We start from the raw sequence: 27,896 nt of genomic DNA, 5'->3' as shown, positions 1-27,896 counted from the left end.
TTGACGCGCTCATGAATGCTGTCTCCTGAATTTTACGGGGGGTGTGACTAGGGTCTGTTGGCAGGGTTACACCAGCTGCCCTGGCCTTGGCCCATGAGGCCTTGCTGGCTGTGGGTGTGGATTGCCTGCCCCACATCTGGGACGGCCTCGTAATCTTGGGCAGCACACTGCTGCCTCCTTATCTGCATCTCCAGATGGGCGTTGGTCCTAATACAAGACTAGGGAAAGTTGAGCAAGTTTCTCTCTTGGCCCATCAGCCAGGTGTAACTGCCAAGATATCGCCGGTGGGGGGGAGCGGGGGTCATTTAGAGTATCGCCATAGTATCAGTCAGACCCTTTTGTGCATTTGGGTGTGAAAAGAAGGAAAGCCAGGTTATTCGGTGTGTTGGTACATGGCGGAAGGGACAGATGCTGCGGGGGGGCTGGGGTCACGCGAGTCCCCACGCACACTGCTGATGGCGCTCTTCCACAGGTATTCGATTGGTGGGGCGGGGGAGGGGGGAGCTTGTTTGATCCTGACCTCTGCTTTACGCTCTCATGACAATGTCGGGCTAATTTATGGAGTTAAAATGATGCTGCTCCAATGATTGACTTGAAGCTTTAAGGTTTGATGTACGTGACAAGACTCTTGTCGACAGAGGTGTTGTCCGGTTATAGATGGTCAAAATGTCCTCATGGCCCAAAGTTTTGTGGATAAACTGATCTTTTTGTTTTTTGCATCTCTGAAAGGAGTTTTGGTGCTTCGTTGGCATAGAAGCTGTGAAGCTTTTTTTGTGATTATCATTCTTGTGTGTTCATGTGCCACAAAATTCCATGCATGCATAAATGCAATAGTTTATCTGCATAGCACTTAAAACATTTCTAAACATATTTCAGTGAAAGAGTGGTGGATATGTTCTCTTGATTTGGTCATCTGCCTCAGTTTTAAGAACTGAATGTTCACTCATTTTTGTTTGTTTTGGAGGAACATGCCGTGCAAAAAATTTTTGGACTCAGACCCGCTGCCATTCCTCCAGCCTCTTACCCTGTGGTGACCATCTGCATGCCCTTTTGGAGAAATAATGGCAGATCCAGCACACATCAGGTCATATGGGCACGAGTCTCAGCTCCAGGAATTATAGCAGCAGGATGCTAACCCCTCTCTGTTCCCTCCAGAGGAAATGAGAGGTGGAGGGGAACCTAGTCCCCTGCAGTACTGCTTGTGGGCACCAGAGGGGAACAGCGCAGAGCTTAGTGTAAAGTTCAGAGGTGCGGTTGGCTGGTGGTGGATTGTTCTTCATTCCCTGGATGTGGCAGTCAGGAAATGGTCTGTGGAATTCATCAGCGGCTCTAGTTTTTATTTCTGGTACATTTTTACTATAACCCACACCCCATGCCTCCAGTCCAGTCCAGTACCGGTGTGAAAGCTGCTCTGTTTTCCAGTTGTCCATCCATGTGCTTCGACTGCTGACAAGTGGGTCCGGCTGTTCTGATCCTTTAACCGGTAAAAGGAGCCCTCTGTTGGGCTGAGATTGTACTCTTTTTGGCACTTAGCAGCCTGCACTTTTTAAGAGACAGTTCAACAGAAGTACGTGTAGCTTGTCAAACTTGTATGCAGTTAAAATAACCTGTCTGGTTTAAGGTCCTACGTTTTAGTCTAACGTGGTTTGCTTCAGTCACATGATCCTCGCCACCTGATGGGATTTAAGTGCTTTGAAGGAATGTAGCTGTCCATCTATTTCCATGGCGTTTGGGGTAATGTCCGTCAATCACTTTAATAAGATTGAAAGTCACTTTTAAATTTTCACACTTATTTTAGCACTTCCCCCCCACTTTCTTGTTTGCCGGAAGAACGGTACGGGAGTGCAATCCAAGTGCGATTCCGTTTGTACACCTTGACCTCTTGGGGGTGCTGTTGTGATAAAGTACAGTACAGTCTTGCCTAATTAAAGTTTCAGTACAAGTTGTGCAATGCGTAGTGTATGTGTATGAATGGTGTATTTAAAAATAAGATTCATAAGCGATAGCAGTGGTTATGGTATGTAAAATATATAGTTTGTGTGGTACAGGAACTCACCATTGCATATTTGTGTTTATGTTTGTGGAAGATCTGCAGATAATCTAATGAAATTCTGCCCTGTCTCAGCAGTTCAGTGCTGTTTGTAAGAAGATTGTTCTGTGGCTGAATCACTGTTAGATCATCTCAGGCTTGCTTGCAGAATCCCTGTGCTTTTTGAGACTCGCCCTGTTAACCTGATGCACGGTGCTTCCTTGTGGAAAGCTGGTCTGATACAAAGTGGACCCTGGTTCTTGCTCTTGTACTCACCGTAGCTTCAGGGCCGCTGAATAGTTTGTCCCGTGCAGTGGATTACTGACTTCATCTGTGAAAGAATTCTGAATATTTTAATTGGAACGCGAAATGCTAGTATGAGTTCATATAGAGTAGGGTAGGGTGATTGTAAAGGATATACGCTTATCGTCATCTTAAATTCAGATGAAAATGTTGATAAAGAATATTGCTTGATAACGAGCAGCACAGAAATGAGCACGATTCCAACTAATCATAATGTAGTTTAAGAACAGACAGTCAGTGCCCAAGGAACACACTGCAAGGTTGGTTGTGTTGCCGCATGCCATACGCTCTTCATGAGCAATACCGCTGAGAACAGATTCTCAAAATGAAACCTTCAGATCAAATTGAACCATCCACACAACACATGAGTGATACACATGAGTCATGGAAGAGAGGGGCTCTCCCTCAGAGGAAAGTTAATGTCCGTTGAAGAAATCAGCAGCTCATCAGCTGCCTGTTCTTTGAAGGAGAAACAGGGTGAGATGTGGTACGGCGGTGCTTTGGCCGTGGAAACAGACTGGTTTTGTGTATTGTGAAGTAAACTTGTCTACTAAAAATGGAAATATTTATTTCACCACCTGAAGCATGGCCACTGACTGGAACCTGCAGAATGTTAGCAGTTAGTCACAAACGCTGTTTTAAACAAAGTGCAATATAATGAAAGATTTTTAATGATTCAATATGAACAGATGAAGAAAACTGTAAAAAAATATTTTGCCATATTACTTGGCTGTAATTCAGAGTACAAAATGTTACTGGCTATCAAAGGAAATTTTAATTAAAATATACACTTTTTTACCTAGAAATACACCTTCACCTATACTGGTGGGTGTGGTTTCCGCATAGCACTTGAGCGCTCGCCCCTTGCCCTCCTTGGCCTTGTAGCGATGGCAAGGCGATGGTAGAGATGCAGGCTTGGTTTTGGGTGTGCCTCTCACTGGGGAGGGAGGTCTTGATAGGTCTAAGGAATTCTTTTTCAGATTCTCGTGACTTCAGTTTCGTGTCCTATTCCCTCCCCCCCCCCCCCCCCCACCATCCCCAATCAAGGAAGCTCTTTTTTGAAAGCCTTGTTATTGTTGGTTGTACTCAATCTCCCATTCCAGATGGTTGCCATTTCTCTCTCTCTCTTTCTCGAACGGCCTCTTGTTTAGGCTCTCTCAATCCCTAGCGTGACTGTAGGATGGCAGGTGTGGGGAGACCGTGTCTGCCCTGAACCCAGCTGGGAGAGGAATGCAGGCCAGGCAGGGAATGTATTATCTCCCTGGGATTCTTCCAGGTGCTGTTTTGAAACAGGTTGGGAGTGATATTTTGTGAGGAAAGAAATGTTATCATTTCATTCTTGCTTAAAAAGTAGCACAGTGACCCAGACAGCCCACAGCCCCAGACCGTGTTGGGAATTCTGTAAAGCGTGGCCCAAGAGCGCAGTATCTCCATGCCCAGGGCTTTTCTGTGTTGTGGGCTGTATCCATGGCAGCCTTTGGATTGCAGTCGTGCAGCCCCCAATGCGCCATGCAGCTGGAGGGTCACCACTAAATCATTCTAGTTACTAACCTAATTACCTACAATTGCCTCCCTGAAGCTCAGCGCTCATCTTCCTGTCCTCGAGGTAGAGGGGGGTCTTTCTGGTTCATGATAGTTTTCAGTGCTGATGCAACAGGACCAGTGAATGATGTTTTGGTGTGGCAGGTGGGAGTTTTGTCTGCTTTCTTGACTGTGGAATGAGGTGATTTTTCAGGCCCAACCTGTTTGGTTAGACAGCTGGGAATTGAGGTCACAAGATGTTTTCTTTTAAACTTAGTAAATGATCAAAAGCCCAAACCTTGATTCATTACTGTTACCACATCATCAAACTCTTTTGTTTAAGGTGTTGGATAATTTTACATTATGTGTTATGCTAGTGTTACTCGGTTGGAAAGCCTGTGTTCTCTGGTAACATTATTCTTATGGATGAGTGAAGTAATTTCTGAGAACTCTTCTGAGATCAGGTTTTGCCCTGTCTTTTGTAGTCCATGACACTTCCATGTAGGTACTTTTATGAATTAGGAAAAGCAGGACTATTTCTTGAAACGTTTTGCACCACATACTGTGCAGAGAAAAAAACCACAACAATAAATAGTCGTGACACCATGTGAATATTATTACTGTTCAGATGCGACCTCCGTGTAAAACTTGATGAAAGACAGAGAGTGAAGAAACAAGGAGTCATGATTGGAATGAAGAGAGAGCGGAAAGTGGGGGTGGGTTTCCAGAATTCAGCCCATATAAGAATGAAATGACCTTGGAGGACCACTGTCATGACGTTCGCCACGGAATCCATGGACGTCACAAGGAAGAGCTTGTCGTTATTTTGCCCCCGTTTTTCTATACATGTGCTTTTGTAAGATTTCTTGTGTTGATATGCTATTTTTGCACGCTGAAGAATTGTCACGGTAGCGTCGCATGAAAGGTATCTGGAGTTGTGAGATGTCAGGGGAATGAACAGACAACCCCCCCTCCCCGCCCCATCTGTCCTGCCTGCCGTGGACTTTTCAGTAGATGGGAGGGGGGCCTGACCTGATCCTGGTTCACAGCATTTGGGCTGCTGCCACCCACCAGTCCCTCTTTCTGTTAATGGGATGTCCAAGTCAGGTGGGGGGGGGGCTAGGCGACACAGTGCCCTGCTCTTACAGAGAGTCAGTCCAGCTTGGAGGGGGGGGGGGCAATAAAGAGGATTAGGTCAGAGCTGACGTGGACATAGCTCTTCAGAATGACGAACTGTCAGGGTGGGGGCCCACGTCCGATGTGTGGTGCTCTCTGTCTCTTGGCACTGCTGTTCATGCTTCCTTGTGACTCGGCTGACCATGACCATCTCCGCCACAAAGAGCTGCTTGTTATGCCGCAGCCGAATCCCAGCTGCTGGCTGATGCCTTAAAGACCTGGCCTCAGATTTATTACCACCCCCAGTACCATAACCCATATGCAGAATGTTTAGACGGAGTCCTAAAGGTCAAGTCAACATCTTAACAATGGTGTGCCACCCCTCCTCCCACTTCCACTGGCGGAGTATGTCAGGGTGTGGAAAGGTGCTTTCGGTCGTTGTCATCACCTGACTGACATGACTGTCTGAGACTCCGACGTCTTGGCGTGCCGGACCATGCCACCTTCTTACTCTTCAAACTGGGTTTACTGAAACCAGCACCTTTTTGCTGTCTCGCTCTGTCTGGTTGCACGTTTAGGGTTTAAACCATGGTTTGCGCCATATCAAAGTTGTTTTCAGGTGCTGTTACTTAGACCGACACGAAGCAGCCATTTTCACATTGTCACACAGCAGCAGTGAGTCACATAGAAGGGTTTGAAACTGAAGCCAGGGGTGTTGTAAAGTGTAGTTATGTCAGATGAACACAAGTGCTGGAGTTTGCGGTTGCTTCAGGGTTTCTTGACTAAGCAGTACAGGTGGGAGCTCATGGTTTTAGCAGGTGGGGCATTAAGGAACTGAAAAGACTATTCACCTGTAGAAATCATTCATTCACTTAACAGGGACAGGTGTTTTCACGGCAAAATTGACTTAAAGCCCCCTCATTACTTAAAGCCCCCTTGGCATATATTTTTGGAAAATTTGGAAAAAGTGTCCGAGTACTCTTGTACGCCTCTTCCCATACTTAAGACGACCCGTTTCCTTTCCAGTGTAACTACTGTACTGTACTGTTATTTCATTGTGTTACATTCACAGTACAGAACGTGATATTTGTGTGACGAACTGCCTTTTGTCTTATCTGTAATTGACCGACCATGTTGTTCGTCCTCCCGCTTTTACTGTCGCAGTTTGTGTGTAAACGCGACCCGAATCCGAATGCGCGCGGCTTGTTCCGGAGCCAAAGCGCACGAGCCCACATGGTCACATCGCGCATCGTCCAATCACCAAACGGAGCGCGGCTGTCTTCCCGCCTCCGCCTCCCGAAGCCCCTCCCCCATTGCCGAGGTCCTTCGCTCGGCCCCGCGGGAGTAAAACGAGGAGAAGTGAAATGCGGGCGTTCATAGCGCGCTCACGTGCTGCCGTTTACCATGGTTGGAGACCACTGCACCTTCGGAGGAGACAGCGCCGTTCAACTTCCCAAAAGACCCACCAAGAGCGGATTCAGCTGTAAAATGGTCCTGCAGGCTGTCGGGAAAGTGTTGAGGTGAACTTTTTAAATACTTTTTTATTAATTTAGTTTAACTTTTTTTCCCCTTCAGAAGTGGGACGGTTACAAAGTAACAAAATATTAAAGAGGAAAAAAAGAAACGAAATTGCCGTTTTCTGTAGTCATTCCTGTACATTTCCCGATATGCGTTTGATTTCATAACTCTCCTTTTTTGTTTAACACGCTGTGCTTATGCATGTGTGTACAGACCTTGGTTATATGTATCTCAGCAATCTCATTGTTTGGTTGCTTTGGACAGTGTCTTCACAGCACTTTTTCGGATCATTTCCTGTACCGGCTGCACTATGTATTCTTCCTTGTATAAGAATTAATATATGACTAGATTCTAGGACGCTTTTCTATTTTCTGATTGGGGGTCTTTGTGGAATATACTTAAACCTATTGCAGTGTTAAGTGCAGTTACAAAAAAGTTACATTCATAATCATTATGGTCTTTTAAAAGTCCAGAAGTAGCTTATGATTTATGATTCTGTATAATGGAACCATTCCGACCTGCTTTGTCCTCTGTAGAAGTTTACAGTCTAGTTTTACTACTATAATAATATGGGGAACAGAGTAAGCGGGGGGGTTGGGGGGGCAATAAAACGGTTTTACGGATCTGCTTCTTTATTACGAATATCGTTCATGGTCATGAATACTACTATAGATGAAACTTAAATCAATATTCTAGAGTTAGTAAAGCTGTTAAAACCACAGGTTAAGTGATTTAAATATCTGGTAACATCCATTCTAAACCCTTGATATCAAATATCTAGTGCAATGTACTTTGGTTTCTGAAATAGGTGTGTTTGTCTTCACACTTTAAAAAAGTAGCCAAACCTGTTACTCGAGCCATTCAGACACATAAGCCCTGGTCTTTGTGGTGATGTTTGGAATGTATCATAACAGTGCCGTACTTAAGATTTGTATGATTTTGCTCTGTTGTGGTTCGGACTGAGGTGTGTAGTAGCTGGAACATGCATAAGGCATCAGAACCATTGCCTCCTGTCTATAATGGCTCGGCCTTTTCAAGAAATTACCTAAATGTGCTTCTGTGCCACGTTCCAGCGCATACACCAGCCAGATGTACATGTACTGTTGAGTGTTCAGTTGATGTTTTATTTTTTAAGTTTGAAGTGTAGCACACTTCTCTCTCCTTAGTGCCTCTGAATGTGGAGCCCGAACAATGTAAATCTGTTAGTGTTTTGTTCCTGTCATACGCGGGGACACGTTCTGGAATCAACACACACAGCCTGCACACTCCTCCAGTGTTACATTTCACTGTGTGTCACTGTGTGTGAGAGGCTCACGCTGCCCATAAACTTGATCAACCTGAGCGGAGGCTTTTCAGGAGTTTCCAGGCCCCAGGGAAGTGGATTGAGTCAAGATGTTCACGGCTGAGGGTGTTTATTGCGGAGCCGCAGTGTGACGTTCTTGTCTGACACACAGGTGTCAGTGTCCATGGCTAGGGGGGGGGTGGGGGGGGTTGTTATTAAAAATGACCTGTGAAGGATTTCGAGGAAAATGCGGCATGCTGGATCTGACATGTTATCCTCAGGTTACGGTGATGGTTTCAGAATTCCTCCTCCTATTGGACAAGGCAGCTCAGTGACACCCTCTTGGAAGTGGCTAATGTCTGTTCTGGCCTTTCTGTGTCATTGTTTCATGTAATAAAAAACACCACCAGCCCAACCATGAAGAGTGAATCCGTATCCATGACCTTCTTGTTGTGTACAAAACTAGGCTGGCAGGTGACCTTGTTTTCTTTGGACACCTGCCTAAGTCCTGACAGAGAATGCCGATAAACTGCGATAAAACATGGTATTTCGGGCAAAGCAAGTGAATTCTTTCAAAACCGCAGCCAGATTCCATTGTAATTCCGTTACCACAGAGTTGGTCGTATTTTGTGTTCTGCCTCCCTCCATGACTAGTAGAGATGAAACAAAGCCATTTTAAGTGCTAGTTGTTCTTAAGCTTTTTGAGTGAAATGACACAATGCAGATTCACCTTTTTAAAGTAGCCAAACAAGATTGTGGGTTGTGTAACAGAACTTGAACTGGTTTTATGTGGTGTCCAGCCTCCGGGTGGTGTTTGGCATAATGGTGCCGAGACGAATCCTTGCGCAGCCAGAATTTTGTTCTTTCCATGACTGGTCATGGATCAAACTCATAACCATCTGGAAACATGGACTGTTTTTAAGCTGTTGGTCAAAAATATTCAAACAAACCATAAGAGAACAATGTGAGCGATTGCATAATATGGTAATAAAATTTGGAATGCAGGTTTGCAGAAAAAAGGGGCTGTGGAAAGTGCATCAGCATGTTTGTAATACGACTTTCAGGCTGTAGTAGGTTACGGCAGCGTTTCCCAACACGGTCCCTGGGGAGCCAGGTCCACGTTTTTGCTCCCTCCCAGCTCCCAAAAAAATATGGACTTGTCTGCGGGTCCCCAGAGACTGGATTGGGAAATATGGGGTTGGGTATTGGCTAATGGTTGGCTCATGGTGCAGTTTGCCGCTTAAGGTTGCCGTTTTGAGCAGACAGCTTTTCATTGGGTCAGTTGTGCGGTTACATTGATTCTCAGTGTGAGCTTTCTCAGATGAGATCAAGCTGAAGACACAGGATTTTCAGTGTGGCAACGTAATTAAAAACAGACATCAAATCTGTCAGAGGTCCAGTTTTTATACGATTTGGTTTTAAGGACTGCAAATAGAACCAGATTAACTTTAATTTTAAAAAGGCTTAAAAAAATGTCTTCAGTCAATTCTGATTTATTTTTTATTTTTTTTTGCTGCACAATTGCTTGGTGTCCATGTTGTGAGTCTTTAGTTCAGTTTGAGAAGGGCTCTTGCAGCATACAGTGGATTTAGCAGTTCTTATGGCTGTGTGTGTTTGAGAAAATTTGGGTCAAATCCCAGTTTTCCAGAATAGAAATCTGCAGTGGCACCTGCCTAAGTTACTGGAACTCGCTATATTGTGACACGAAGGTCCTCTTTGGCTACGTTACAAATGTTGGCAGTGTAGGATGACAGATCTCCAGATCTTTCAGAGCTTTATAATGCCATTGGCTGACCTGTCTAAGCTTCCCCTATTAACAAGGTCTTTAATTGTATGTCACCTTTGAGTCCCTCTCTTCTCTTCCCCTTCTGAATGGCTTGACTCAATTCAACACCCAACAGTGATTCCAAGTTCGTTTCCCGTCTGTGAAGTCCCTGCATTTTCTTGGGGGACATTTTCTCTGCATCAGAAACGCTTCTTATTACGTCTGCTTTTTGCACTTCTAATTAAGATCACAAAAAAGATCCCACAGAAGACCACCGAAATAAAGTTGTTACGTCGTCTTCTGCCTTTTTTGGCTTGTTTGCCGAATTATTCAGTTTTGCAAAGTGATTTCCCACTCGTGTGTGTAATTTCTCATTCCCAGAAAGATCCACCTTTCCCAAATTGTGTGGTACATGGCAAATTCTTGAGCCGTTGGTTTATTTTGGGACAGGAGCCACTCCTACTCGGCCAGAAGCGGTGGTGCTCCATCTCCTGACAACCTGGCGATGTTTTCTGAGATGCTTTGGCCTTAAAAGGCATTGTCTGCATCCACTCCCGAAGCGAGTGATTTCAGCACAGGCCACAGCTCAGTGCTCCTCTGGGTAATTCTTGGAAAAGGCTTACTGGGCACAAGATGCCTGGACTCACCCAGCAGACTCTCCTCCTACTGTGTTTAAATCACTCAGTACTTGAGTGGGAATTAAAACTTACTGCTTCTCTGTGTTCGTGGGGGTTTTGGCGAAAGCAGGACTGGGCCATCTTATGACACTCGCAGCTTTTGTGTTCAGTGTGGAGAATGACTCTCCTCCACTCTGTTCACCGCAGTTCTGCCACAGACGTGTTGCTGGGCGTACGTGAGTGACCGGGAAGCGCAGGGCGGGCTCTGCTGCTCCGCCACAGCCAGCAGGCCAGGACACGCTGTGAAATCCTACCCTAATCCTGCTGGAATGTGGGCAGCGTGCGTGTTTGCATGCGCGTGTGTTTGCGCCGGTCTCTTCACTGTTTACACTTCAAGGTCTGTAAAGACCAGACCCGGGGTCAGATCTTCAGTCCCCTTCCAGTGAGCCAATCTGGTGATACAGGCTGAGTCCTCAACGTCGTGAACTGTTCTGAACTGTTTATTTTGGAATATTTTGTCCTTTTCTAGATAATCTCCGTGTCATATGGATCTAAGTGGTCCGGACCCAGATAACATGAAATCACAGAAACGCTCACCCCAGTTCATTTTGTTTGATCTGTGTTCATAAATTTAGTTTCCTTTTTGTCTGGGGCTTCCTTATTAATGTCGTGCTTCTCTTTCTCTTTGTGCTGGCTTCTCGGAGCTGCTTCATGGATGACGGGACTCTGCTCTCTGTTCCCGCGGCCGCGTGAGGCAGCAGCTGCCAGTCCCCCTTTCACTCACCCACCAGGTGGTGTCCGCAGCTGCCCCGTGTGCCTCTTCATTGTCTCCACTTTCAGCATAAGAGCTTCTCAACCAAATCGCATTTTTGTTTGTGACAGCAGCAAGATGAGGATTGGGGGCATTTTTAAGGACGTTTAGATTAAACTCGGTGAACTGTAATTTAACAATTGAGCTTATTTTCAGTTTGTTGCCTCATGATCGTTCCTCGTCTCTTTGACTCTCCTGCAGCTGTCTGTGTTCTTTGGGCGGGGGGGGGGGGCGGGGGGGGGGCATTGATACAGCTCCTTGGCTCAGTGCTGGGGCTATGCATGCCTCCAGAGTCGGCTGTCTTCCTGGTTTTCAGCGCTGTCGGTTTCCAGGAATTGGAAACCGTTGGAGCGAACAGGAAGTTGCAAGAGACTGCCAAGAACACACGGGGGAGTGTGGTGGTGAGGGGGGGGGGGTTATTGTGTTTGCACAGAGTGAAGGTGGAGTCTGGATAGCAGGGTCGGTCAGTGCACTATAAATTTAATCTGGGGAGCGTCCTGGAATTCTTTAATACATATTATTTTGTCCTCAAACTCGCGCACGGTAGCGGGGTCAGGGAAAGCCGAGGGCGAATCATTTCATTGAGCTGTTCAGGCATGAACAGTAAGGGGGTGTTTTGATCTGGCCTTGTGAACTGTACTGGATCATGCATTGTGATGCATCTTCCCCGCTCTGAGTGTGCGTGATGGTGATTTTATTTGCAGAACAAAGTCAATCCATCTCACAAATCACTTATCTGAGAAGCAAATGCAAGTGATGAAAATGAATAATCCACCTTATTTAAAAAGACAGCTTGGAGAGGGGCGGGGGCTCTGTAACGACAGTCTTGGTGAAGAGCGACTGGGAGTCCCAAAACGGCCCTGTTTGGACAAATGAACGGCAGCTGATTGGAGGATATCTGAAGGCCCCTTGTTGGTTGTGCTGGCATATGTAGGTTTTTTTTGGGGGGGGGGTTAGGGGGCTTGGCCCTGGCAGCGTACATGGCGGGAGCCTGTGGGGGCGTGGAAACGCAAGCTGGGCATCTGTGTGAAAGGACAAGCCAGAGTTGTTGGCCAAGGCGCTCGGGGGTGTTGGCTGCAGGGTACAGCGGTAATGTGGCTCTCTCCCGCTATGCTGGCGGCGGCCCCCCCAGCCCTTGTTATTGTTGGATGGGATGTCGCTGGGAAAGCTGGGCACTCGCTCATATGGCAGCCAAGGGGGGGGACAGGCCCCGCGTCCTGCTGAGTGAAAGAGTCTTTCATTAGCACGTACACCTCTGACATGTGCTCCGTGCCATGCAGACAGGAATCTGCAGAGCAGCCATGAAGCGCTGGCTTGCAGGGCAGGACAGAGGCCTGTTTATTAGAGCCCTCAGGGGAGCGGGGGGCTGTGACCTGAGATTCTACTGCAACACAGTTGTACTACAAACAAGGGTTAGTAGGCTAATGCTCTTCGCTTCTTTTACCACCATTTCATATTTAATATTGATGATAGAATAACTGCCACCAACTGCATTTTTTTTTTCTCTTGTGGACGTCCATGTTGTGCCACAGAGGTAACATCCAACATTGGAATCCAGTTCACTAACAGAGAACGGAGACCACCCAGTCTGCCGAGGGGGGGTTTACAGGGGTTAGTGGCTGGTACAGTTTCAGGGGCCAATGGAGGATGATCAGTGGAGGGGGGGGTGGGGGTCTACTCTTAATGACAGGCTGCGGCATGTCCCTCCTGCATGTTTCCGAGACTTCCTGAATATGGCGCGCTAGCAGTGCTGTGTCGCCAATAGTCATCGGCTCTACGTCCGCCGCTCATCTCGACCCCGGCTTTAACGCCCTGCCGCCGTTCCTTGTGCTTCCCGCAGGAAGTCAAAGACGAAGCCCAATGGAAAGAAGCCACCCACCGAGGAGAAAAAGCATTACCTGGAAGCAGAGTACACCAAAGTGCGGGTCGTGGACTTTGACCTGAAGGAGCTGGTGGTCCTGCCGCGTGAGATCGACCTCAACGAATGGCTCGCCAGCAGCAGTGAGTGTCCCCCCCGCCGCCCCCCCATGCTCAATTCCAGCATCTTTTATTTATTTTTTTTAGCTGAGAATTTTAGACAATCGCTGAATCATCTATCTGGGCGTGATTTCGAAAACCTTTAAGCATGGGTGTGCGTGAAACAAGTTTCTTTCTGCTGTATTTGTTACAAATTCTATGAGAAACTCAGACAGTCCTTGTACGAACACATTGCTTAGTTTAATTAAAACTTTCGAGCCCTTCCAAACAGGAAACGTCTTTTTAATTAAAACTTCCCTGAGTGTGTAATGTCAGACACTCGTCAGACACCGACTGCCTATGCATAGCTCCTGTTTGGAGGAGCTTGCCTGATCCATACCCAGCCCCATTGTTCTTCAGTACTGAGGCTTACAGTTTCAAAGACAAAAGCTGCATTTTTTTTTTCACTTTCGGTTCAGTCTGCAGTTTTTTTTTTAAAAACGTGTCATGCTCTGTTACTCGCCAAAGCCACCATTCCTGTCTCTGACACACACCCCAAAACCTTCCTGAATCGGAGCCACAGAAATCCAGACCGGTGGCAGCTTGTAATTATGCATCCTGTGCTCCTTCTCACCGCCCTGCAGCGACGACCTTCTTCAACCTCATCAACCTGCAGTACAGCACAATCTCAGAGTTCTGCACTGGGGAGACCTGCCAAGCCATGACGGCATACAACACGTAAGTACCGTCGGAACACGCCAGGCTCTGCTGCACAGTGACTGGGCCCCCTATGTGTGACCAGAGCCTTCGGGCTAGTTTCTCGCCCCGGAACAAGGTTGTTGTTTGACTTGTGTGCCAGTTTGGTATGGAGGTGCCCACTAGGTGGCGGTGTCGAGGCACTTGCTGAGGCAACAGAGGCTGCACACAGAGATCAAACAGACTCCATGGTCTGTTTTTAAAAGAGGCTCTTTTAGGGCTTTTATCCCCCCCTTGCCCCTCCTCTGTTTTGTCGCCAGGTAAGCTTGGAGCCTAAGGCTATTTCTGCTGGCACAAGCATCAAGGCGATGGCACTGAACAGGGCATGGGCGGGGTGTGAGGAGACCCCACACCACTCGGTGCCAGCAGGCCTGCATGCTGGCCCAGTGACCAGCTGGATTAGACCAAAATATCCATTTTGTCCAAGACTTAGATGATGTAATGGGACCGGACGGGACACGTCGCCTTACTTTGAATGGAATTTTCACCAGAAATGGGCGTAGACGTTTCAGAGGCGGCAGACTTTTCACGATGCGAGAGTTCATTCGAGGCTTACAAGTCCCGGAAAAACCGGCCTCTTGGCAAATTTCAAAACCGTTCTGTTCGTAAATCAGCTGACTAAGAGGAGAGGAAAAAAACAAACAGGCTGGTAATGGGGTGTGTTATTCCTGTGTCAGAGGAGGCAATGATAGGGTTATATTCAGAAATCATGTCCTGCAGAGGATCTCTTCTGCTTGTCTAGCTCTATAATCATCACAGCCCTGTTCCAACCTAGTGGGTGGCCCTTTGTGACCGGGAACCCAATCACAGGGCAGAGGTGTCCTTTGCTCCCCCCCCCCCCCTCACTGGGCCTCCAGTGTATAAACGGTAGCCAGTGTTCTCTCTCTTTTGGTTAATTGGCTGTGACCAGTGAGAGCATTAGTGCTTCCTCTCTGAAAGAAAGATGGACTTCTGATGTGAGAACCTCCAGGCGATTTTGGGGGGGCACACGGGAGTTAACATCGTGGGCATTTGAAATCCGCCTCTGCACTGTTTCATGTGCGATAGGTTATGCGAGTACATGCATAGAGGTGTCCAACAATGCACTGTCGTTTTGTGTCGAATGATTCTGCCCGCTGCCTTGTCCCCTGTGGACGCAGCTCCCCTCTTCCCTTTATGGGCTTAGAACAGATTAAAGGGGCGTGTGAAAACACACCCAGTAACCTTTGGTTAATGATTAACTTGTGGATACAGCACAGACCCACCTTAGGCTGTGCGTGTTGTCACTCATAGGAGACGATGGCAAATAATCGTTAACATTCTCCCCGCGTTTGTCTCTCCTGAAGGATATACTACTGGTATGATGAAAAGGGGAAGAAGACGAAATGCACGGCTCCCCAGTATGTAGACTTTGTCATGAGTTTGGTGCAGAAACTGGTTACAGACGAAGACATTTTCCCCACAAAATACGGTAAGTTTTGGTAATTGCTGCCCCCTGCTGTTTGGTGAAATATTGCAGTTATCTTATGTTGTAAATCTCTGGCTGACCCTAAAAGCCTGTTTGACTGGCTTTTGTCTATCATAAGTTGTCTGATTAGTTGACTAAAATTTAATGTACTTTTTGCATTATTACTTGTAATATTCAGTACTTATCAGGATATACCAATGACAAATTACTCCTTTAGATGCTCATTTAACCTGCTTATCTAAGAATCTGAATTAATGGCATCATAAATTTATAAGCTGGCATGAATCATCATGTACAGATTGGGGCTCCAGGGCAAATTGTCTAATTGGGACAGCTTAGATTTTTTTATTTTTTTTATAATGAGCTTTATGCCCCCTAGTGGCTATGTTTAAAAAAAAAAAAAAAAAAAACAATTCTGGTGTAAAAAGTACTTGTAAAGATCAATTGTTTTTTTTTTCCCTCTCTGCCCCTCATTGTACCTCCCCTGTCTTTCTTTGCACTGAATGGTGCAGGCAAAGAATTCCCAAACTCGTTCGAGTCGCTTGTGAAGAAGATCTGCAGGTACCTGTTCCACGTGCTGGCGCACATCTACTGGGCGCACTTTAAGGAGACTGTGGCGCTGGACCTGCAAGGCCATTTGAACACTCTCTACGCACATTTCATCGTATTCATAAGGGAATTCAACCTGGTGGACCCCAAGGAGACGTCCATCATGGATGACCTCTCCGAAATCCTCTGCACACCCTCACCTACCGCACAGAACCATGTGACGGAGAGATGAGACCGCACTGAAGGGACGGGGGGGGGGGGGGACAACCCCAGAAAGGAGAGGACAGAGCCAGCTAGTGTGTCGGCAGGACCTACAGACATTCTGTACCCTGAATCTCGCCACCATTAGGACCCCACCAGCAAGGGTCTGCTTAGCTGGCAGGCAGAGCTGTGGGCAGCCCCCAAGGGGCGGAGCTGGCCTGCTCGACCTGGCCTTTTCATCACTAGGAATAAAATGTCTTGGTTTATTTCTTTTTCTGTTATTGTTTTCGTGGGTCTCTGTTCACTTTCTCTTCCTTTTTCTAACACCAGGTGGCGCTCCTAACATACCGTTGTATGACATTATTATAAGAAATTCTGCAGTGGCACTCTGATCACGGTGACTTTTGCCACCCTCTCAGCTGTGGATGTGTGGGGGAGGGGAGCAGTGGGTGAAATGGTGACTTGTCCAGTCCTTTTTGCGCGTCTCCTGCCCTGGAGAGATGTTTGCGTTTTTTGGCTCTTTGGATTTCGTTTTAAATGGGTTTCGATCTGGAATAATTGGAGTACTTCCCATGCAGGACCTTGGGAGGGTGGATTTGCAGCTCTGAATCAGAGCCGAGCTTTCTGTGCTAGTGCTGCGTCGTATCAGCATCGTCGTCACCGTCCTGATGACATGTTTTACCCTCATTTTACCAGAAACTGTTCTCTGGGTTTACAGGAGGGACTTGCAGAGCTAGTGAAGGTAGGTTAGGGTGAGGTTTGAAAAGAAACAGGGTTAAGATCTCTTCTCTCCCTGGGGGAGAGAGGGGGACTGCAACAGAATGAGTTAATTGTCCAGAGCAGTGTTTCCCAACTGCGTCCTCAGGGACTCCACGGTCAAAGTTTTTGCTCCCTGCCAGACAGTCCACATTCTTGCTCCCTCCCAGCTCCTGGAGCAAAATCGTGGACTGTCTGGGGGTCCCCTAGGACCTGCTGGGAAACACTGAACATTGAGGAGGAGCATCGAAGGTCCATGTGCCCCAGACTAGACACTTTGAAGAAACAGGCAAGGAGAATGTCTACAAGTACCAGGTAGTTCAAGTGATCGGGAGGTCTTAAGGCACCTACCCCTCCCTCCACCCCCTTCCCCACACCCAAACACATGCCAGTCTGCTTGGAAAAAGCATAACCGTGTGGCTTATGGAGGAGATGGGCAGAACATAACCACAAACCTCTGCTGTTTAAGGCATAAAGATGTGCCGATTTGTTTTATTTTCTGCAAAGATGTCACTGTATAGGGTTGTAGAGAACAAAACTTTAATGGAAGCAATGGAGGCACGTGTAGTAAATGCACACAACTGGCTAACATTTTGAGACTGGCTAACCCCATCAGGTGAATGAATGAGTGTGAAGTAAACAGTGTCACTGAAAGTACAAATGGATAATGGTTTCTGTTGGGCTGCCCTCTGCCGGTGAGGTTTAGTCATTTTATTTATTTTTTTTCTTGGATGTTTTCAGGGTTCTTCAGTTCTTGCTTTCATTTTATGTATTTTAATTATATAAATTAAAAGCAATTTAATATTTTATGCTTTGTGAATTATAACCTAATAAAAGATGGAAATGCCATACGTCTGTTTTATTCACTCACTTTTAAAATAGATACTAATATAAAATGCGAAAGTCTCGCCCTAGTCAAGGTAATAGGCGCACTGTTGCGTGAACAGTGCGATTAAAAATATTAGAATAACCTTTATTCAACACAGAAGTCGATTAATCTATACCTTAACTGTGTGGGAGCAGTGGAAGGCGCCATAACCTGTTCTGACTCGGCCAAAACGAATAAAAGAAGCAAATTTAATTAAAAGTTTAAAAGAAAAGCAGGTGATTCGCAGCGGGTGATGAAGTCTCCTTTCTCCCTACAAAGCGGTACGTTTACTGAACAGACAGTGACACCACACTTCCGCTAGATGGCAGCGTTATACCATCCATCCATTTTCCAAATCGCTTAGCCTACTGGGTCGCGGGGGGTCCGGAGCCTATCCCGGAAGCAATGGGCACGAGGCAGGGAACAACCCACAATGGGGGGGGGGGGGGGCATCGCAGGGCACACTCACACACCATTCACTCACACATGTACTCCTACGGGCAATTTAGCAAGTCCAATTTGAAATTTAAACAAGTACAAAGATGCCGAACGAAACAGAAGAGCAAATGCTGAGTTTAAACAAACAGAAGCGAAACTAATTAATATACAGCACGTAGTTTTAAAACAAAGCACTTAAACTCATATTTAACCAACATGTTAAAAGAAGTAAACCTTTAGCGGTATTTACCAGTGTTTTATTTCGTTGTAAAGAAAGCATTTTAACCAGCAAGCTTTTAGGAGGAAATACCTTTAAGTCCGACGGTAGCTAAAAGGCAAAATGAGCGAGTCCCGCAGCTCTGGTACGTGTGACCCATCCGTTTGAACAACGCGGCTGAAATGATAGTCCGAGACTGCCCAAATCTTGCGCATTCACGCAGACACCCCATTTCAAAATGGCGGCACCAATGGGGCCACTTGTTGCCCTTTTATTTCAAATAAGAACCTTTAACCATAACGTTTTTTAAATAATGAAACTCTTTTTCGGCTAATGTGTTATTTAAAATAAAACACCCTAAGCAATTCGACAACAAGAATCAAGGAATAACGCGGGCAATCTTTGTTAAAATGACTTTCGCTCTCTGCGTAGAGCCACGATCCTCGCACACTATCTTTTATTGAAAACAGCTGAGGCAAGTAGTTTTCTGAATTTTAAAGTGTGTATAAAATAAGTAAACGTGTGTAAAATAAGTATAAAATGTGTTATAAAGCATATAGCCAACGATAATTAATAAAGAATTTAAGCATAATATCCCACACGCACCCCGGCCTATAGCTGGTAGAAATGGCGCTATCCTGTGGCCTACAAGATGAAAGCATATGGCACTAAATTGGAATCAGTAGTCTTTAAAAGAAGAAAATACATTACATTAATTTATTAATGCGATTTTTAAAGTATGTTTTAAGACATAAAATTATAATAAAAACAATTTTAACAGCGGCACTGGACGCATCGAGCTTTTCTAGCTAGAAAGGAAAGAGGGTATAGCAGTTTTGAATGGTAAAGGTAGTAGTTCTGTATTTTAATTAAAAAAAAATCAGTAAATGGTTGTTCATGTGCACAAACACACATATGGCTAATCTCTGTGCTTGTGATCAGGTCAGTGTGCTCAAGCCTGCCTTCAGCAGAATAGTTACAGGGCAGGCCCTTGAACACACTGACTGATCCCTCTTACACACTCCTCCACACACCACACTGCAGGGTCAGCCAGTGCATCCAAGGACCCAACCTGTAACCATCCTGTGGAAGGCGGGCTTGAACCGCCAACCTCAACTTTCCAATTACAAGCACAGTGACTTAGCCCACTGAGCCACTCACTAGTCCCATTTAGAGCTCATCTTTTCATAATTTTGACTCTCAAACACGTACGGGGACAATAAAAGATGCTACTCTGCCAAAGCTTGAATGAGGGACCTCCTGATTACAGGCACGGTCACTCTGTGTGTCATGCCATCCTCCATCCTACAACCAATGAATCCTTAAGGCTTCATCATAATGATCTGCCAGGTAATGTGACGGAAATAAGACTCTGGAAACTCGGAAATACTCTGATGAGGCTTGAACTACAGACCTCCTGATTGCAAGCAATGGTCGCTCTGTGTGTCACGCCACCCACCATCCTCCAATACCAACCCTCAAGGCTTCATCATAATGATCTGCCAAGTAACGCAATAGAAATAAAAGATGCGACTCTACTGAGGCTCGACCCAGGGACCTCCTGCATCGCAAGCACGGGCACTCTGTGCGTCGTGCCACCCTCTATCCTCCGATCAACCAGCCCTTAAGGCTTCATCATAATGATCTGCCGAGTGACGTGGCGCAAAATCAGTTGCTGCCCCACCCGAGGCTTGAACCGGGGACTTCCTCCATGGCAGGCTCAGACAACCAGCACGTCGCGCCACCATCTATCCTCTGACTGACCACCCTTAAGGGTTCATGATGATGATCGGCTGAGTGACATGACGCAAAGACAGTTACTGCCCTACACAAGGCTTGAACCAGGGACCTCCTCGGTCGCCGGCACAGTCACACAGTGCATCGCGCCACCATCCATCAACCAACCTTAAATGTTCATGATGATGATCTGCCAAGTGACATGACACACAAACAGTTACTACCCTGCCCGAGCCTTGAACTGGGGACCTCCTCCATTGTAGGCACGGTCACCCAGCGTGTCGCACCACCATCCATCCTACGACCCGCCAACGCTTAAGGGTTCAAGATAATGATGTGCCGGGTGACATGATGGTAATAGAAGACACTACTCTGCCGAGCCCAGGGCAGGGCAGTATCTGTTTTTGCATCACGTCACTCGGCAGATCATCATCATGAACCCTTAAGAGGGGTCAGTCAATGGATGGATGGTGGTACGATGCGCTGAGTGACCGTGCCTGCAACCAGGCAGTCCCTGGTTCAAGCCTCGGGTAGGGCAGTGTCTGTTTTTACGTCACATCACTCGGCAGATCATCATCATGAACCCTTAAGGGTGGTTCAGTCCATGGATCCCCTCGATCGCAGGCACAGGGGATGCAACGGCAATAAAAAATGCTACGCTGCCGAGGATTGAACCGGGGACCTCCTCGACCACAGCCACGGTGGCGCGACGCGCTGAGTGACCGTGGCTGTGGTCGAGGAGGTCCCCGGTTCAAGCCTCGACAGCGTAGCCTTTTTTATTGCCGTCGCATCCCCCGTGCCTGCGATCGAGGGGATCCCTGGTTCGAGCCTCACAGAGACAGGTGTTACAAGTGTGAGAATCCTTTATTTGGAAAGATAGGGGAAAAAAACATATATACGAAAAACATAGCTTACAAGCAGGGATGGCAAGTGGTGTGGCAGGCTAAGCCTTTGTATCTGTGATCAGAAGATTGTGGGTTCAAGCCCAGCTTTGGCCAAAAACATAGGTGGTACCTGTGTGCGAATCCTTTATTTGGCAAGATAGGGAAAAAAACAAACATACATACGAAAATCAGTAGATACAAGCAGGGGTGGCGAGTGGCGCTGCAGGCTAAGCTTCTGTATCTGTGATCAGAAGGTTGCTGGTTCAAGTCTAGCCTTGGCAGAAGAGATAGGTGGTACATCTGTGTGAATCCTTTATTTGGCAAGATAGGGAAAAAGAAGACATATATACGAAAAACAGCATACAAGTAGGGATGGCGAGTGGCACTGCAGGCTAAGCCTCTGCATCTGTGATCAGATGGTTGTTGGTTCAAATCCAGCCTCAGCAGAGTAGCCACAGAGATGGAGGAGGGGCCGCAGAGAGGTAAGTGGGAGTGTGAATTGCCAAAAAAAGTTGTTTTTTTTTTCAAAATCACAAGCACAATGTCTGCACTGGTGATCTGCACTTCTCTCTCTCATTCACTCACTCACTCCATCTCTCTCCCACACACTCCACACTTCTCCACACTACAGGGTCAGCCAGCACATCCAAGGTTGACCAACCTGCTGAGGGCAGGCTTGAACCACCAACCTCAACTTTCCGATCACAAGTGCAGCGACTTAGCCCACTGAGCCACTCACCAGTCCCATTCAGAGCTCATCTTTTCGTAATTTTGACTCTCAAACACGTACGAGAGCAGATCCAGTTCACACATTTGTGGCGATTTCTGAACAACTTTTTACCCGGATCCCGTTCAGACTCAACTTGCTATGTGGCCCCTCAGAATTGGGGACACCTGCCTTTACACATACATGAACTTTAATGACATCCCATTCTTAATACATAGGGTTTAATATGGAGTTGGCCCACCCTTTGCAGATATAACAGCTTCAAATCTTCTGGGAAGGCTGTTCACAAGGTGTGTTTATGGGAATTTTTGACCATCCTTCCAGGAGAGCATTTGTGAGGTCAAGCACTGATGTTGGACGAGAAGGCCTGGCTCGGGGTCTCCGCACTGATTCATCCCAAAGGTGTTCTGTCGGATTGAGGTCAGGGCTCTGTGCAGGCCAGTCAAGTTCCTCCACACCAGACTCGCTCACCCATGTCCTTATGGACCTTGCTTTGTGCACTGCTGCGCAGTCAATGTTGGATTAGGAAGGGGCCATCCCCAAACTGTTCTCACAATGTTGGGAGCATGAAATTGTCCAGAATGGCTTTGAATGCTGCAGCATAAAGAGTTCCTATCACTGGAACTAAGGGGCCAACCCCAGTCTCTGAGACACAACCAGGTAGCAGCGTGTTTTCCATCACTGCATCCGACGCTTTGCATTGCACTTGGTGATGTAGGGCTTGGATGCAGCTGCTTGGCCATGGACCATGGTCCATGAAGTTCTCTACACACTGTTCTTGAGCTAATCTGAAGTCTACATGAAGTTTGGAGGTCTGCAGCTACCGACTCTGCAGACAGTTGGCGACTTCTGCACACTGTGTGCATCAGCATGTGTTGTCACCGCTCTGTGATTTTACATGGCCTACCACTTTGTGGCTGAGTTGCTGTCATTATTCCACTTTGTTATAATGCCACTAACAGTTCACCTCAATTCAATTATTTGGAGGGGTGTCCTAATACTTTTGGCAATATAGTGTATTTCATTATTGCCATGGGTATCCTTACCACTGTTGTATGTCATCCTGTTGTGTCCCTAGCTATTGTGTAACTATGCTACTGTGTGTGGCCTCCCCCCGTTTGCCTGCTGTGTGTGTCGCTGTGCTGTTCCTTAAGTATGATCCTATTAAGGACGACATTAAAGGAGCAACTTTGTGTCTGGTCACACATCACGATCACCAACCTAAAGTTAAACTCTAAAGCCCCCCGACCTCCGGGGTGTGTGTTTGTGCGCATAAGCGTGAATAAACATTTACTGAAAAAACGAATTTATTAAAATAACTAAAGCTTTATTCTGTCAAAGTTTTTAAAAATGTGTTTTTGATGCTTGTCACTAAATGCTGCTTAATAGTTCCTATCCGGGGCTGCTCCCCCAGAGACAATTGCTAGTCCATATAATTTCGCACCTAAAACATGATGACAGGGCTTTTGCCGTTAGAAAATAACACATTTACTTAAAATAACACATTGACAAACACAACACGTTTTTTTATCCCTTAAATTATTAAAATAACTAAGGTATTAGTCTAACAAAGTTTTTAAAATGTTTTTGAAGTACGTAGCTAAATACCGCTCACTATAGCTCCTATTCAGGACTACGTACGGCGCCATCTGCTAATCGAACGCCCTCCTTGCGGTGTCTTGTTTTATGAAATCTGCTTGAAAACTTTGTCGGTTACCTTCCATATTGGATTGTTGAAGATGTTTCTAAGTATATTGCTAAATACCGCTCACTAGTTCCTACAGCTATTAAATTAATAATAAACGGGGAGCATCTTATTTAAAATAAAACTAGCAAAATACAGCTAAATTGTTTATTACTTAAATCTTATTGATTTAAAATTTTATACTAATATGTCATACAACCGTTTAAGTTACGGCACTTTATCTCGCTGATTAAACAATTGTACTTCATCCAACCCCCAGGCCCGCAGCGGGGCATCCGGGCCTATGCCAGAGCCCCAGACCTGTGGTGTTAGGGATCGACTTTTATTTAAATTACGAATATATTATTTGATACTATTTACAAATAAGACAGATTAACAAATAGAGGTAATGTGCTTTCTGCAGGATGGGGCTGCTGGCTGTGTGCTTCTCACACTGAGGACCAGCGGTTAAATGAGATGTTACAGTCACTCTGGAACAATTTGTCAACCGGCGGCCATTTTCTTTAATTGACGCTTCCTTCTCATTGGCTTATCGCTCACGACTCCAAAAGCTCTTGCGCAGACGCCTTGCTACCCACTGCCACAGACATTAGCTGACCGACATGTCTAGACATGCAATACGCATAAATCCCCCTAAATACAGCATGGCTGTGTTTTACCGATATAAAGTAGTGCATTTTGTTTAAAGAATAACCCTTTAACAATACATAACTACTGCTTTTACCATTTAAAACTGCCATACCCTCTTTCCTCTCTGACTAGAAAGCTCGACCCCGTTAAAATTGTTAAAAGTTTTATTATGCTTTAAAACACACTTTAAAAATCGCATTAATAGATTAATGCAATGTATTTTCTTCTTTTAAAGACTACTGATTCCAATTTAGTGCCATATGCTTTTATCTTGTAGGCCGCAGGATAGCGCCATTTCTACCAGCTACAGGCCGGGGTGCGTGTGGGATATTATGCTTAAATTCTTTATTAATTATCGTTGGCTATATGCTTTATAACACATTTTATACTTATTTTACACATTTACTTATTTTATACACACTTTAAAATGCAGAAAACTACTTGCCTCCGCTGTTTTCAATAAAGATAGTGTGTGGATCTCGGATCTACGCTGAAGAGCGACACGGAGAAAGAGCGAGAGTCCTTTCCCGCTTATGACGTCAGAAGCGGAGCCAAATTAAGCTCCGCCCAATGTACCACATAACATCTCTTACGCATTTCACTGCTATAATTCCAAAGGTTTACTGACAGCAGAGACATAATTCTGGCGTGGCATGTCCTCACTTTGTAACTGCTACATTTAGCTGCATTGGTGAGCTCTAAGTCAAAATAACACCTTCCCTGACGTTCTGGACTCACTGTCAATGAGAACCTATGGTCTCTCCTGGAATGCCCACATTTCCACCAATGTCCCAGTAATGGACAGACTCAATATACATTTTTGAAATGAAATTGCAACAAGTGACTTTTACCTGAGCAGCTGTTTGGTTTCCCATTCACTTGTGAGTACATGGAATTCACGCACGCACACAAATTAGTTGCAAAAATTGCTTTCCAGTTTATTGTCATTTGACAATAACAAACAAACCAGCCCCTCTCAAACTGACTGAAAAGCCTTCCCAGACAGCAGTTCCCGACTTCTGGGGAAATTCATGCAAATTGTGCAAATGAACTTTACCTGGCAGACCTATTTTTTTCCTCCTAGGAGCAGTTGATGCTTTTTGTGCATTTTCATGTGCAACAAGATCATATGCCATAAAAAATCATTCATTGAGATAAAATGTGTACAATTCATTCAATGCTATTGCTATTGAGTATTCCTCTTAAAGGTTACATTCATCATCCATGATTGGTTCTCCACAATAGGCTCACAAATCATTATGATTTTTGCTGTTGGTAACAAAGTACAAGAGTTATATAAAAGTGCATAAATATAAAAATGGTTTAAATTTAAGAACGAAAAATAGAATTGGCACCCATATATTTTAAAAATGCACTTGCATATAACCGGAAGCTATTCCGTAGACAGAACAACCCTAAAGTGTGTGCATGTTTCTTCTTTTTTTATATCATTTTTAAGATCACTACTGCCTCATAAATAACTACTCGGTGCTCCCGAGCTCAGCGGCCGGCGCAGCTTGCTGCCGTCTTCTCACCGATTCCTTCTGCAAGGACTCGCTGAGTCTGTACCGTGACAACCCGCCTTCCTCCTCCAGCTGCTTAGCGCTGCATGTAGGGGTTGGTACTTTGACCGTGTTCCCGAACTTCGAATAATCCACTGCGTACATCCCGTCATCTTCGGAGACGGTGGGGGCGAAGCGCTGTCCCCAGAGAATCTCCTCCGACAAATAGGACGTCCGAGCCTGCGTGGTAATGCCTGTGGTCTCAACAACGCCTTCCAGCACTGCGATGACTTCAATGTCCTCATGCTGGAGCTCGGCTGCTGACAGCTCGTATAGGGGACTGTTTTTGTCAATTATGTGACTAATGATCAGGGGGGACACTAGGAAGATACCGTTAGTCCCAATAGGGTTGTCCATCTGAATGTCTATTTGGTCAAGGGGGATGACCTCCCCTTCTTGTGTGGTGGTCCGCCGCACCACCTGCATTCGCACCGCGGCACTGATGATCATGCTTTTCCGCAGATCGCCGATCCTTATCATGAAACAAAGCTTGTCGTTTCGGGGGGCGATCACGGCGTGCTTGCTGAAGATCAGCGTCTCGGCTCGACGGTGAGCCTGAGCCGTCTTCATGAAGATGCAGCCTAGCATGATGGCATTGATCACCAAGCCGACGATGTTCTGGAGGATGAGTGTGATGACCGCCGAGACGCACTCCTCCGTGATCATTCTGCCCCCGAAGCCGATCGTAACCTGCACTTCTATGGAGAACAGAAATGCAGACGAAAACGAATGAATGGAGGTGACACAGGGAACGAAATCATCCCCTTTCTCATGCAGGTCCCCGTGCGCGAACGCTATGAGCCACCAGACCATCCCAAAAAGCAGCCAGCTGCATAAAAAAGACATAGTAAATATGATAAGCGTGTGGAGCCATTTCAGATCCACGAGTGTGGTGAAAACGTCTTGTAGGAAGCGCCCCTGCTCTCGGATGTTCGTGTGGGCCACGTTGCAGGTTCCGTTCTTGGCCACGAACCGAGCCTTCCTTTGTCTCGTCTTAAATTTAGGTTGTAATACATCCTCCGCCAGCCGCGTTAGCACATAATCTTCAGGAATAAGCCCCTTTCTGGACAACATAGCGCTCCCATACTCAGTAGACCGCGATCCGTGGAAGACCGATTTGTTTCTGTTTGACGAGGACCCCCCCGCGTAAAAAAGGAGACACCTTGCAATTGGCTTCCTGGATGGCTCGTCCAATGACTGTATGTCCAAGATAACCTAGAAGGGGTGTTGTCATCTATTTTCTATAAGCATGTGGCTAAAATTGCCGGATCAGGAGCTCTGAAGTCGCTGCATTCCCAAGAGGGGACTCCGCTTTCATGACACCAGCTGCTAGTGCCAGTCACAGTGCAATTCGATCGTTTGACGTGGTCTGGATCCGGTCCAGTTAAAGCGACGGGGCCAAGTTGCGAAAGGGCGTCCGAGGTGTGCAGTTTGCGCAGAGACCACAGCGCCCAGCAGCGGGACCCCCGCAAATGCGAGAAAGCGGGGAGCAGCCGGTGGAACGAAAGCAGAAAGCAAATCCAGTGACAGACTGGGAAATTCTGCATCAGCAAAATTCTCCACCAGCAAAAAACCGCGCTTGGTTTTATATCTGCTATTGAATAAGATATTATATTCTTTGAGAAATGTATATTCTCTATATTCATGTATATCAAAATACGCATTAATAATATTTGATTAAATTGGTATTTAAATCTTTCAAGTCGGAGAACAACTAGCATGAATAGGTTTTAATATCAAAATGTTTAAAGCATATTGTTATGTCGTGTGCTGTTTCCCTCATAATTAACATACTAGAATGCATTAGGTCACTCGATTATTCGATCAGTTATTGAGCGATTTTACTGTTTTCAAAGTATAATCTAGATGTTTGTTATCATACACATGGTTCGTTCATTGCATGTGCATGTTTCTTAAGTTTATTTTAAGTACCGCTATCAAGCATTAGAAATATGTTCGACTTTGCTGCATCTTATCTTGGGTCATTACCACAGGGAGTCCCTCCATAACTGCTCGTTACTAGGTTACGGTTTTTTGGGTTGGCACATTAATTCCAGTCATGAATTAAACATAGTATTTATCATGGATATGGCCGTATTTTATAAGACACCATAAAGGCATCTAATGCAGAATGAAAATAGATTTTGGTCATCAAAACGTTAGTTTTGTCTTGCACAGCTCTGGGAGCTGGTATGTGGTTAGCTAAATGCAATTATAAATACGTTTTCCTATATAGGCCTACATTTCATATATGTTCTATAATGTTTTACTACCACTGTTGTTTTTTAGTTTAAACCTTTCTTTGAGTACATCTATTGTGGTGCTGTGTAGTAACTTTTAACACAAGATTTGTATAAACAAGGTAATAAATATATTGAAAAAATATCGGCGGACAGGTTCATTATAAAGAACAATTATTTTAATTTCAAGAAAAATGGAAAATGAAAAATTCATGCCGCTAAAGTTCTCGTGATGTTTGTACACATTTCTTATAATGCACA

General features: G+C 45.7%; 2 protein-coding genes across 6 annotated transcripts in view; one reads left to right on the top strand and one right to left on the bottom strand.

Annotated features, from left to right (window-relative positions):
- mob2a (MOB kinase activator 2a) overlaps positions 1-17,476 on the top strand; it is a 48,442-nt gene extending 30,966 nt beyond the window's left edge. For 3 of the 5 annotated variants that reach the window (XM_048973528.1, XM_048973527.1, XM_048973524.1), the window contains exons 2-5: positions 12,803-12,963; positions 13,563-13,656; positions 15,000-15,124; positions 15,634-17,476. In XM_048973528.1, the coding sequence (XP_048829485.1) occupies positions 12,803-12,963; positions 13,563-13,656; positions 15,000-15,124; positions 15,634-15,902 (649 nt within the window). In that variant the 3' untranslated portion in view covers positions 15,903-17,476. Of the gene's footprint in view, positions 1-325; positions 473-5,334; positions 6,490-12,802; positions 12,964-13,562; positions 13,657-14,999; positions 15,125-15,633 lie in introns of those variants that run through there. The other 2 variants (XM_048973526.1, XM_048973525.1) reach the window with 2 other exon arrangements.
- A 7,270-nt stretch (positions 17,477-24,746) lies between these two features.
- On the bottom strand, positions 24,747-26,772 carry kcnj11 (potassium inwardly rectifying channel subfamily J member 11). The gene has a single exon (XM_048973511.1). It carries the CDS (start codon positions 26,467-26,469, stop codon positions 25,315-25,317), a length of 1,155 nt encoding a protein of 384 aa, XP_048829468.1. The 5' UTR covers positions 26,470-26,772; the 3' UTR covers positions 24,747-25,314.
- Between the last annotated feature and the right edge of the window lie 1,124 nt (positions 26,773-27,896).

This window comes from Brienomyrus brachyistius, chromosome 13 (genome assembly GCF_023856365.1).
Source record: "Brienomyrus brachyistius isolate T26 chromosome 13, BBRACH_0.4, whole genome shotgun sequence".
Lineage (NCBI taxonomy): Eukaryota > Metazoa > Chordata > Actinopteri > Osteoglossiformes > Mormyridae > Brienomyrus > Brienomyrus brachyistius.
This window is presented reverse-complemented; position numbering and strand designations above follow the sequence as displayed.

What these genes read in the sequence shown, in the direction of transcription:
- kcnj11 (XM_048973511.1), bottom strand. Translation starts at nt 26,469, where the DNA reads ATGTTGTCCAGAAAGGGGCTTATTCCTGAAGATTATGTGCTAACGCGG.